Here is a 14058-nt window from a genome sequence, read left to right on the forward strand (position 1 = left end):
TCAGCTGTGCCTCTCCTATTAGGGGTGTAACGATACACAAAGTTCACGGTTTTTAACTCACGGTTCGGTTCAATTTGTGTCCGTTAGGGGGATGAAATGCGAAACCTAAAATTGCTTGACGTTTATTATTAATTAATTATTTTAAATAAGATACCTGTTTTGTTTAAATAAATAAATGCAATATATATTTTTTTATTATACTGATAAATAAATGGAAAAATTAAATAGTTGTCAATTAACATTACAGTTTACAGTGTGTTACATTTAATCAAAAATTTTCTAAAGAACAGTTAGTGTCGGAAAAACAAATAGTTTTTCCGACACTGTGCTCGAAATGCGAGGCGGAGACTAAACAATCCTGCAGTTCGCCACTTAATATGTTCGCGAAGGAACTCTTGACGTAAAAAAGGTTGCGTTCGGTACACATGTGCGCCACATGGAAAACCCTGCACTGAAGCGGTTCGGTACGAACGCGTGTGCCGTTACAAACCCTAGTAAATAGATTTGCAAACCAGGAGGCAACACTCACCGGTCAAGACCTCGTCTTTCTCAACACGCCATTTTTCTGTCTTAGCTTGCGTTCCTCTGCCGAATCCTAAGACTCCAAATCGACCCCTCCGGCGACGATCAAACGGCTAAAAAGTCTCATCTTTGTTCCAGTTTATCATCAAATGAACTTTTATAATATCTCGGGACGACTCCTCTTCCATTTCAGCCCATTAATTTCCAAAAGCAGGTTTAAAGAACCCCGGCCCTAAGCTTTTATCGAATTGCTACGGAATCTCATTTGGATTATTGTATCTCATTAATTACCCCATAGACAAAGCATACTTTTCTATGTAGATTTTTTTTTTCCTCTGCTGTTTAATTAATTAGCATGTTTTCTCTTCTAATTAAAGCTTCTTCTTTTTTTTCCCCTTTTTTTTTTTAAATTAAAGCCCACAGCAAAACACATATATAATTTGTTTGTAATTAGCCCTTAATTGGTGGTAGTGGAAGCTTAGCACCCTTGGTTTCTTTCTTTCCTTTCCCCCCCCCTTCCTTCTTTCCTGACGTGCCATTTTATTGCCAGTCAGTCATTAATTAAACTGTTTTTTTTTCCTTCCCTAATTAGCTTAAAAAACTGTTGATGGCACATTATTCTAAGTGTGAGTTCAAAGCCCGCTAATAAGCCTCGCCTAGTCAGAAAAGGGAAGATAATGGGACGTGTATGAAGCCGAGGAACTTTCAGACTTTTCTTTTGTTTTTGTTTTTTTTTCGTTCTCACCAGTTCCCTGCAGATGACAGTCTTGTGTATCTGGAATCAGATTATTGAGCCTGAAACACAGACAAGAGCGTTAGAGCGATGCCTCTGCCCCACCACCCCCTTCTTCCACCAGATCTTTTATTGTATCACTATTTGTCAAGTCAGGGGGTTAAGATTACGTGAATTCCTCATCGGCTTCTCCTCCAGGGCTGTGGATCTGTCTACATGGCCAAAAACCATGAGAGGGTTTTTTTTTTTAAATATTGCTATACCCCCATAGAACGAGTGTAGACTTTTTTTTAGAACTTCAACACAATGCTGGTTACCAAATAATAAATGCCCACCGCAGCTGTGTGATGATGGAGATGATTACGCAAGTAATTATCTGATGCTCTAAATAAGGCTGCCAGTGGTGAAGGATTTAATTTGAAGGATTATGTCAAATAAAATCACAGAATTTTGCGCTTAAGTTCTTAAAAAAAATATTTAAAAAAATCATCCCTGTGTACCATAAAGAAGTGTATATTAATTCACTTATATGATGATATTGTTTCTATGGTAACAGCCCTTGACAGGAGCTGGATGCTCCATGTAATCAAACACTGTGTATACGTAATTATATCTATAATATATATTATACAGATCCACACCTTCTCTCCCACACGAAGATGTTCTGACCAAGATTTGAGGACAAAATGCTCACTTGCTGCCTACTATATCCCACCCACTATCAGGTGCCATGATGAAGAGATCCTCAGTGTTATTCCCTTCACCTGTCATAATGCCATAATGTCATGCTTGATCAATGTGTAATTACTAGTAAGAACAAAAGGAAAGAGTCCCCAGTTCCAATTTTCCTCCAATCTCTTTGATGTTCCATAATAAAGCTGAAGGGAAACATTTTTTGTATCTAACAGTAATGTCAATTTCTTTCTTCACATATCCTGGTGATGTAGAAAGCTGGGGTCAGGGCACAGGGTCAGCCATGATACAACGCCCATGGAGTTCAGAGGATTAAGGGCCTTGCTCAAGGGCCCAAGAGTGTCAGGAGATTTTGGGGGCGACCTTTCGAACAGCCACCCAGAGCCATAACTACGGAGCTACAACTTACAACCCCATATTAAATGCAACTATAATTGCTGAAAATGAGTGATATGTTCTTTCATAAGAAAGATAAAAGTAAGGCAAATATATTAAAAAAAAAAAAAAAAAAAGGAAAAAAAATATTCCGTAAGTTTGTGGACCCTCGATCTGCCATCTGAGTAGAGCTGGAACTAGAAGTTCGGATCCTACTTCATACAATACGGTTAAACCTCAGGAAATGAATGCGTCATGATCATGTCTGCAATAAGACCGATTTCACCCGGTGTCAGTACATGAAGCGGTTTTTACGTCAATACACTTGAAAAAGACGCGGATATTAAAAACATGAGCGTACCTTAGCCTGAAAAAGCAGCTTCTTCTTCTCTTTTTTTTGAGTACTGAAGCTGCATCACATGAAGTCTCTTGACAACGGGTGAGCTAGTTATATTTAGCAGCCACTTTAATGTTATGCTAATTAGTGAAATTAATTGCTCTTTATGAAACTTAAAGCTGTGTCACAGAATGTGCAATAATGAAAGAATGGAGACACGTGTGCTCGTTAATTGGAACGAGCGCCGCGCTTAATCTAGCGAACTAATACAGCATTAAGGGCTGGGAGCCAGTCTCACAACGCCACCACTCAGGAGGGTTCGCATGAGGGGAAAAAACATCAACAACGGAACAACTTCCTGATGGAACATATGTAGGATATGTAGGAAACAAAACACTACAGGGAGCGAAGATATGGGAAAAATAATCAACAGCTGGGTGGTGTCTTTCATTCCTCTTATAAAATTGATCAAATTGTTTATTCAATTTATTCTTACACGTACTTTGGATTTGCTTGTAGTTACGAGTTAGAAGAACGATCTTATTTTTAGCCATTTAGAGTTGCGGTTTACGTGAATTTTATTTAATTTTTTTATAGTTGCATGCGATCTTGCATTGCAATTTGGATTTCCTTTCTTTTTACAGACTTTGATACATTTATAATTCCAGGCAAAATGATGGAAAACTGAGTCGAATGAACCAATTATTATTAATATTATTGGAGAAAAAAAGAATTATGTTACTGAGAAATACGAAGCTTTTTCTCCGACTGTCACGAAGCAGATCCACGAACACCAGAGACGCCTTCCATAAATGTTAAAGAAAAATCCCTTACAGAAAAACCTCTGTCCTTGTATGACAGTGTATGAGCGTATTAATATGTACTAATATCTCTTGGCCAATCAGAATGAAGAATTCACAGAGTAAAATTGTATATTATAATCGCAAGTAGTAAGTGTTTTGTGCGTTCCCTGATCCAGTGTGCGTTCAAAAGCAAACAAGGCTTTAAGAGTTAAAGCTCTTCCATGAACAGTCTCAAAGGATCCTTCCTTACGTCCTGCGTTTTTAATACATAGACAAAGATGAAAAAGAAGCATGCGAAATTCGAAAACGCCTTCGTGCAGACGGATTAAAGACACAAAAACGTTATTAATTGACTAAAGAGGCTACACAAGAGTTGGGAAATTTCAATCATCTCTTCAAAGTGTACTGAGATATACAGGCTCGTCTGAGGAGGAACAGGTTGGGTTTGAAATTGCACCAGGAATAATCCATATATAAATATATAATCCAACACCACGAGACTTCAGCTATCTCCGCGTTTTTGCTCACGGCTAAGCACCTCGTTGTCATGGTATAGGAATATAATACAGAATGCATGATACCTCGGATACATACGTTATTAAAAGCTCGAAACGGAGGCTCGCCACAGATGGTATTAGTGATAATTCCGTGTCACCGAAGCGTTTGGAGGACCGACGACAGACAGCTGTGGTAATCGACGTTAGCCGGATTAGAAATTAAGACGTAAAACGCCGCACTGGCGCCCACACCGGCCCCTGAGAACCACACATGTTCTCATTGTTCATCTCCGGCTCATGACTGGGTTCAACCATCATTAACAAAATGGGTAGGAGAATCCACAAAGGTTTAGTTAATAGCCTCTTAAACAGCAGGTTAGAATACATGCCAACTTTGACCTAAAAACTTTTGACATTTCAGACTAATATTCAAATGGCTTAAATAATAATTTAAGGGCTCCTGGGATCAGTAAGAGCTCCTCCCTTTTTTTTAATGATACAGAAACTTGTTGGAACCTTTGAAGAACTAAAGAACCCGCAATGGTTCCTAATTGTCCAAACACAGTCAATATATTTTATTTATAATAATTTACAATAAAATGCGAGTTTTCTCTTGGCATTTAAATAATTTCTTGTACATTTAAGGCAATATTATTTTCATAATAATAACAATAATATTAATAATAATTAAATAAATAAATACAATTATTGGATTGATGCTGATGAGCATATATTAATACCAATTAACTATTAAATAAAACTTTTTACAACATTAAAATATTTGTGTTATTGAAGAGCTATGCTACTGTTAACTACCCAAAAGTATATTTGATACACAGTATATTCTGTATGAGGATTGTAATAAAAAAAAAAAATTATATATACATAAACATATACACACACATATACACACATAGACTCCTATTTCAGACTGATAAGCTTTGATGAGGAAATTGCTCTGGCGTTAAGGTTGTGTGTTCAAATCCCAGGACTGCCCGAGAGCCAGTGCCGACTCCTTGATCAAAACCATTCACCCGCAATTCCTCAGAAACAAGATTGGAATGTATCGTGCCTAAAGCACAAGCCTGAGAAATAGCTTTCAATAGCTTCTGCGCTTCGGTATTTCAGCAACAGGATTACAAACCCGCCGCCATTCTCTAGGTGATTACTCCGCACTTGTGATGCGATCCGTGTAAACACTAGCCGTGTCTAGATCCCGTTCGAAAAGAATAGATAAGAGCCTCTGTGATACTCCGGAGATAAGCTTCGGCAGTAACGGGTAGGGATTTATTCACATAAACAGCACCTGAGAGGAAAAATCGCCCGGATCGTGAACATGTTGTCTGCATTCTGGAGTTATTTAATGCCTGTTCTGACGATAGCACGGCTGTTAGGGGCATATTTATCACGTCGCTTTGAACAAAAATAAAGCGTAATGGAAATGTATTCACACTCTTCCTGGAGGAAACGCGAGCTGTAATTGATTATGGGTGAACTTCCTATTCAAGGTTAACAAGATTAACGCTGCTCCACCCAATTCGAAATGATTAGTATGCGAGAACATGATCTGAGATTGTCGCAGCCAAAAACTGGAGCAAACGTGACCGAGTCAGGAAAGTGTCCTTCTGGAGAAACATTGGGCTGCAGTGTAGCACCGGTGCACAAAAAAAAAAAAAACCAAACAAAAAAAACTCAACACTGATACCAACTCGGCGTTTAAGGTCCTAATAGTTGGCCCTAAAAGTTGTACATCTTTAAAAGTGCGACCTCCGCACAGCTACTGCGAGTCGGTGCATATCTATACGCTTTTATTTTATTTTGAATCCTACATCCGCGGCAGAATCAAAGCCTTAACCTATAAAACGGCACGCTGCTTTCTGAGACGCCTCTGAATCAAAAGTTCTGAGACATAAAACTACTTGCTACGAGAGCAGAGTCCAAGAGCGACGAACATCTTTTTAACTGCAATTACACGTGCGCGAGCGTTACATTTTCTGCCAAATTATCTCGGAACCGCATGATCCCGCTCACCTTCCCTAAGAGGTATCGTTTTTTTTAACTGCAGGCGGTGTGTTATGTTCCGAGCGCACTTCAAAGGTGCAAACTCGCGCCTCAAATATAAAAAAAATATATATCTAAGGGAGCATTGTTACTGCTGGGAAAAAGACAAGCCGAAAGTGCTGTAGACTTCAAAAAATATATATATTAAAAAAAAGGTAAGGGAGGGCTTTCTATTAAATCCAATAGAAAAGGGCTTCAGGACGTCCAGCCCACGTACAAAAGGGAGTGTATAGTGTGTGTGTGGGAGGTTGTATTTTTCTGTGTCTTTTGCAGGCAAAACGGCCGCCGACCCATTAGCTTGATTCGTCGCGCTCAGAGCGATGCGTTATCGCCGTGACGTACCTCACGAGTAGCCAGCCGGTCGCTCAGCTCCTCCGCCTTCCCATAATCCCCTTCGGCGATGGCTCGCTCCATGCTCTTTTCCAGGCCTGACTGGAGATGAGAAAAGGATGGAGGGGGGCGAGAGGAAAATGAAGTTATTTTCAAATAGAAATAGAAAAGGAGAAAGAGTGGAAGGGGGAAAAAATATATCAAAGACTAACTTAAAAAGCGCCTCCGGCTCTTTTTTTTTTTAATAGGACTTCCATTACAACAAATATGGAGATTTTCAGTCTCACAAATGAAAATTGTTACTCGATTAAAAGCGGAATCCGTCAGAAACGCTGCAGATTATCAGCGGAATACACTGGTCTTTAATTACGCATTTCAATTTCAGATCAAACACATGTTTGATGGTTAAAAAGAATAAAAATGGACCAAAAAAAAAATGTAAAAAGCAGTAAATAAGCTAAAGATCTGCAACAAAACCTGAGAAATCCATACTGCAATTTAAATCATAAACCGAATAAATATTTTTTTAAAAATGGAAACATTTAAGGACATATTTCTTAAAAAATTAATTAAAAAAATATATATTTTATATATATATATATATATACAGTGAGGAAAATAAGTATTTGAACACCCTGCTATTTTGCAAGTTCTCCCACTTAGAAATCATGGAGGGGTCTGAAATTGTCATCGTAGGTGCATGTCCACTGTGAGAGACATAATAAAAAAAAAATAAAATCCAGAAATCACAATATATGATTTTTTTACGATTTATTTATATGATACAGCTGCAAATAAGTATTTGAACACCTGTCTATCAGCTAGAATTCTGACCCTTAAAGACCTGTTAGTCTGCCTTTAAAATGTCCACCTCCACTACATTTATTATCCTAAATTAGATGCACCTGTTTGAGGTCGTTAGCTGCATAAAGACACCTGTCCACCCCATACAATCAGTAAAAATCCAACTACTAACATGGCCAAGACCAAAGAGCTGTCCAAAGACACTAGAGACAAAATCGTACACCTCCACAAGGCTGGAAAGGGCTACGGGAAATTGCCAAGCAGCTTGGTGAAAAAAGGTCCACTGTTGGAGCAATCATTAGAAAATGGAAGAAGCTAAACATGACTGTCAATCGCCCTCAGACTGGGGCTCCATGCAAGATCTCACCTCGTGGGGTCTCAATGATCCTGAGGAAGGTGAGAAATCAGCCCATAACTACACGGGAGGAGCTGGTCAATGACCTGAAAAGAGCTGGGACCACCGTTTCCAAGGTTACTGTTGGTAATACACTAAGACGTCATGGTTTGAAATCATGCATGGCATGGAAGGTTCCCCTGCTTAAGCCAGCACATGTCCAGGCACGTCTTAAGTTTGCCAATGACCATTTGGATGATCCAGAGGAGTCATGGGAGAAAGTCATGTGGTCAGATGAGACCAAAATAGAACTTTTGGGTCATAATTCCACTAAACGTGTTTGGAGGTAGAAGATGGATGAGTACCATCCCAAGAACACCATCCCTACTGTGAAGCATGGAGGTGGTAGCATCATGCTTTGGGGTGTTTTTCTGCACATGGGACAGGGAGACTGCAGTGTGTGCAAACCTGGTGAAAAACTACATGAAACGTTTGACCTCTGTAATTGCAAACAAAGGCTACTGTACCAAATATTAACATTGACTTTCTCAGGTGTTCAAATACTTATTTGCAGCTGTATCATACAAATAAATAGTTAAAAAAATCATACATTGTGATTTCTGGATTTTTTTTTTTAGATTATGTCTCTCACAGTGGACATGCACCTACGATGACAATTTCAGACCCCTCCATGATTTCTAAGTGGGAGAACTTGCAAAATAGCAGGGTGTTCAAATACTTATTTTCCTCACTGTATATATATATATATATATAAAATATATATTTTTTTAATTAATTTTTTAAGAAATATGTCCTTAAATGTTTCCATTTTTAAAAAAATATTTATTCGGCTATATATATATATATAGAATTTTTTAAACTATATAAAAAAAATTCTATAATTGCCCAAAAGCATTTGCCAATATTACCTCAGGCAGGGGACGACTACTAGCAGGAGGAAGAAATCTATCATTGGTGCCGAAATACTGGGTCAGTTCTTCCCATGGCTTCACTCGAACCTCTTCACCATCCCTAAACAAACACCAAGTTGACAACATGGTTTTTACTTTCTTTTTCCGTTATTGATTAAAAACATTTTTTTATTTCAATATTCGCCTATTTTTAACCACACTGTACTACTTTATTTTAATCCTTAAATTCTATTAAACTCCTTTTCATAGTAGCAACTTTCACATATAGTGATTTATATGGTGGATTCCTCAACAGTGAAAGGCAGAAAAAACACTATCATAAGCTTTACATCTCAGTGCACATGTAGTTAATAATCGGCTGTATATATATATATATATCTTAAAGTCAGGGCAAACTCTTTAATAGGACACTGAACCGGCCCATGATCTTACACCTGCACCAGGAGGTGCAGGACGAGCAGTTCACACACATATCACGTCAGCGTGATGCTCAAGTTCGCCACTGTAGCTACATCCTGGTGTTGTAGCTCTTCGTTAGCACTCGGTTGGTGCGTTTCTCAGAAGTGGAGAAAAGATGTGACCGCTAGATCACGTTCATGTTCGGTTCAGTGTGCTTGTCGGAGTGACAGTTTTACAGCCGTTTTGCCAAAACATAATCAAACACGGAAAACAGATTAGACAGGATATGATGTCATTCAAAATGTCAATGTTTATGTGGCGCAGATGTGCGTTTACTCAACCTTTTCTGTTCTGCATCATCCCCCTGCTTCAGAGTTCCACCTGTTTACATGATGGAGAAATCAAACAATTTATATGCATATTCACATATTCTCTCTCTCCACACACACACACACACACACACACACACACACACACACACACACACACACACACACACACACACACACATATACACTGATCAGGCATAACTTTATGACCACCTGCCTAATATTGTGTTCCCCTTCCGCTGCCAAAACAGCCCTGACCAGATTTACTGTCCTCTAAAAAAAAAACCTCAGGGATCGAACTCGGGCCGCAGCGCTGAGCGCGCCGCATCCTAACCACTAGACCACCAGGGGACATATGTGTCTTGTTTTACTAGAGAACATAAAACCCTGGATCATGTATGTACAAGTGTGGCTGGTGCTTACAGGGTCACACCTCTTCCCCACTGCGGACAATCGAACCATCTCTCTTTGTTCCTTGTGCCCAAGTACTCCCCAGTCATCAAACGTGTGAGACCTGCAATCAGGACTGTTAAAGTCTGGCTGGATGGGGCTGACGCCGCTCTCCAGAAGCAGTTCTCACATACAGACTGGAGTGAATTTGCTGCACAGGCCACCACTGACTCGGCCACCAACATCAACACCTACATCAACTCTGTTCTTGATCACATCAACAGGTGTGTGGATCGGGTGACCACACAAAAGCACATCATAGTGTTCCCCAATCAGAAGACCTGGATGAACCAGGAGGTCCATCTTCTGCTCAAAGCACGCAACACAGCCTTCAGGTCTGGAGACTGGGAGGCCTACAGCATCGCCAGAGCCAAACTCTGAATCTGCGAAGCCAAACATGCATACAAACAGCAGACTGAGGAGCACTTTAATTTTGCTGACCCCCGACGCATGTAGCAAAGGATTGGGGCAATCACTGACCTCAAACCCCCCAGCAGAGCACCACCACCCAGTTCTGCTTCACTCCCCGACTATCTAAACCTCTTATATGCTTGTTTTGAAAAAGGGAACATAGAGCCCATGCTCAAGGCAGAGCTATTACCTGGTGAGCAGCCACTCATACTCACCACCTCTGAAGTGTGTGCTACCCTGAGCACTCCACTGCAACAGCACTGGGTGACTTTTGTCCCATCTAACTCACCCCTGCCATTGCAGAGTGCTTCAAAAGACTGGTCCGTACCCACCTTAAAGCCTGTCTTCCACCCACTCTGGACCCATACCGAGCGCCCGAATAAGTCAAACGAGGACGCCATTCCCACAGTGCTTCATTCTGCCCTGATTCACCTTGACAATCCTGACACTTATTCCAGGATGATGTTTGTTGATTTCAGCTCAGCATTTAACACAGTTAGCCCTTCCAAGCTAATCGTGAAGCTGAAACAGCTTGGCATCAGCAAACATCTCAGCAAATTGACCCTGGACTACAAACAGAGCACAGTCTATCCGACTGAACTCTGTCACCTCCTCCAGTCTCACCCTCAGCACCGGGGTTCCTCAGGGATGTGTATTGTCTCCTCTTATATACTCTCTTTTCACTGATGACTGAGTACCTGCATATGCCTCAAACAGCAGCCTTAAGTTCGCAGATGACACCACGGTGGTAGGCCTGATCTGAGATAACAATGAAACGGCTTAAAGGGAGGAGATCCAGAACCTAGTAGCATTGTGAGAGGACAATAACCTGGAAATCAACACCAAGAAGACAAAGGAGATTAGATGAGCCGGCAATCACACTCACACTCCTCCGGAGCTGCTGTTGAGGGTGTACCCAGCTTGAAGTTCCTTGGAGTCCACATCCCTGGTCTCTGAACTCCTCTATCCTGATCAGAAAGGCACAACAGTGACGTTTTTTTCTGAGGAGACTTAAAAAGTCACATCTGTGCTACAGGATACCGGAGAACTATTACCGCTGTATCATTGAGAGCATCCTCATTAACTGCATCTCAATGTGGTACAGCAGCTGCAGAGCTTTAGACCGTAAAGCCCTTCAGAGGGTGGTGAAAACTGCCCAAGAAATCATCAGCACTCAGCTTCCCACCATGGGGGATATTCAAAATAAACGCTGTCTGTAGAGGGAGAGGGGCATCATCAAAGATACCTCTCACCCTAATCATGAACTATTCACCCTTCTCCCATTGGGCAGATGCTACAGGTGCCTCAGAGCCACACAGACTGACTGAGGAATAGATTTATTTCCTGTGGCTGTTACTGCACTGAACAGCTGATATGTCAAATACAATGTCAAAATACACTACTGCATTGTCACTGTTTTCTTTGTTTTCAACTATGCATTGTTTCACCATCCATAACTTGTTTATCACCACACTACTGTATATTCCAGCCAGATTTATTCTGTATATACTGCATCATACAACATTCATACTTGTACATAACTATATCGCATCATTTGAGCATGTTATCTCCGGACATCTATGCACAATCTTTGCACAGTATATTGTATATTACTATATATATATATATTTATTTATTATTACCTAACTGCACCGTCTGTACATTATTCTCCCTCACCCCTGTACATATGGACCCCATACCCTTATTGATCACACTGCTATTTATTTAGTGTAAAAAGGCCACTAAATTTATTTCATTGGCTCTGTACATGTACCTTGACCAATGACAATAAAGATTAATCTAATCTTATATTATATATATATGTAATACACACACACACACACACACACACACACACACACACACACACACACACACACACACAGGATATATATTCTACCTAATCTACAAAAAAAATATAAAAGAAAAATGAACATTACCTTTCCTGTGCCGTTTCTTCCCTCGTTTTCTTACCGGGGGTTGATCTGTCTTCTGAGTCTCTCTTTCATTTTGCAGGTCTTTAAATTTCTTCAAAAGAAAAATAGTGTTGAGATTCAGAAACATATCAATCAGTTGAATTAGCTCGCAATAATGTTATAGGCAAGTAATGTTAGATATTTTAAATTGCTACTAAAAATTAATCAATAATACTTAGTGTAAAGAAATGGGTAAACGCTTCATATATATTTATATAATCTAATGTTCTGCACCTCAGTTCCTATGTTTCTGTGTGTAGTTCAATCACTTTTTAGCCACAATTCTTCCATCAACACCACTTCTGGCCAGATTTCTCCAGACTGTACATGAGTGTACCTGGGTCTCACTGGTTTCCGGATGTTTTTTGATGACGCCAACTTTTGGACATCTTCCGATGTTAAAGAAAAGTGAGCATGTCCCCGCCGCATCTACAGTCTTTAACATTGCTGGAATTATTATTATTTTTTTTACAGCACAGTGTGGTTTGAGATCTTTGCCTCGGAGAAACTTTGTTGATGCAGTATAACTATCTTGTCTTGTTGCTGTGCTCAGTCTTGCCATGGTTTATGACCTGTGACATAAAACTGTCTTCCACAACCTCACATTAAAAGCAGAATTTGGCTGTTCCTCACCCAGTAAAACTACGCAGTTGATTCTGTTTTAGTTAACGACTGTGTTGCAACCTTCATATGATACAGATGATCATTACCACCTGCTTGGTATTAATCATGCACCTGACTCTGATCCTGTGAAATCCCTGACTTTTTGCAAGTGTGCAAAAGTAAAGACCTAAAAGCTAGAAGTGGTCACACCAAATACTGGTTTCATTTGGATTTTTATTCTGTTCACTTACTTGCCAAACTATTAAAACATACATGCCTAAGTGTATGTTTGTATATATATATATATATATATATATATATATATATATATATATATATATATATATATATATATATATAAAGCAAAACCTTTGCACATAAAACATGTAACATCTTAACCAGCCTCTAGTATAAGTTGTCCTCCTGCTTAACTGGTACGTAATCAGCAAGCAATTTGCATAACGGACCTGATTGGCTCCAAGGTTTTATGATGTAATAAATGTCACTTGTTCATTTGCAACTAGTAGTGACAATGTTAGAGCTTAAAAAGATTAAATGAATAAGAAATGACTGCATTATAAAAATTTATTTTCTACATTATTAAACAGAATATGATTGATGCGAGATATATAGACTCACTTTCCACATATCTTGAGAGACTCCAGGCAAGCAGCTGTTAAGAGGAGATGATGCTGATGCTGATGATGGGTCATTCTGCAGTTTCTGCTCGCTTTCAGCAGGACATTCCCCGGTTCCAGGGACAGTTTGTGTGTTTTGGGTCTCTTCGTCCTCATCAGGACTGAGGTCAGCTTCACTGAGTCCATTCGGAAGGAGACCGCTATACATACCGCTTTTTGTCTAAGCCTTATTTTCACTTGTTTCGATTATTTTCGCTACGCATTAGATTATTTTTAGGTTTAAAAATATACCCAGTTTGAGATGACTCGACTAACACCATTCATTTTTTTCAACATTTATCCACAAATAGTTATTATTTAGCCTAGTTTCGAAGCGGCTTTGGATAGAACCATTGTTATGGTTCGCACTTCCGCGTTTTGTGAAAGAGCTTGACGTTGATTGGCTGAATAGCTAAGCTAGGTTCAGCACCAAGAGAGCTGATTGGACAGAACGGCATGTCCCTCCTTAACGGCGAAAGCGCAAATGACCTCTTATTGGACATGTAGTGCATTAGGTAGGGAGAAGGAGCCTGTGATTCATGTGCTGTGTAGGGGACTTTTCTAGGACGTAAGCAGAAAATTGGATCTTACCCAATATTTATGTGAATTAATAATACTATATATTTAAAACGATAAGTTCATAAACTGACATCAATTCAAAATTGTAGTCGTTTAGTGACAGGCATCTGAAATGTGTATACAACCTTTGCATGAAAATAAATAAATAAAAATAATAATAATAAATAAATAAAGGATCAACACAAACCTGCACAGTAAATAAGAATAATAACA

The 14058-nt window shown here is 39.5% G+C and overlaps 1 protein-coding gene across 1 annotated transcript in view; it reads right to left on the reverse strand.

Annotated features, from left to right (window-relative positions):
• Positions 1-13661, reverse strand: part of fam204a (family with sequence similarity 204 member A) — a 17668-nt gene extending 4007 nt beyond the window's left edge. The window contains exons 1-5 of the mRNA XM_083539359.1: positions 13229-13661; positions 11951-12038; positions 9162-9201; positions 8419-8521; positions 6364-6453 (exon numbers count right to left, since the gene is read on the reverse strand). Coding sequence (XP_083395485.1) covers positions 6364-6453; positions 8419-8521; positions 9162-9201; positions 11951-12038; positions 13229-13435 — 528 coding nt within the window. The 5' untranslated portion in view covers positions 13436-13661. The remainder of the gene's footprint in view (positions 1-6363; positions 6454-8418; positions 8522-9161; positions 9202-11950; positions 12039-13228) is intronic.
• Positions 13662-14058: the final 397 nt, after the last annotated feature.

Source organism: Silurus aristotelis (genome assembly GCF_946808225.1).
Source record: "Silurus aristotelis genome assembly, chromosome: 4".
NCBI classification, from domain to species: domain Eukaryota; kingdom Metazoa; phylum Chordata; class Actinopteri; order Siluriformes; family Siluridae; genus Silurus; species Silurus aristotelis.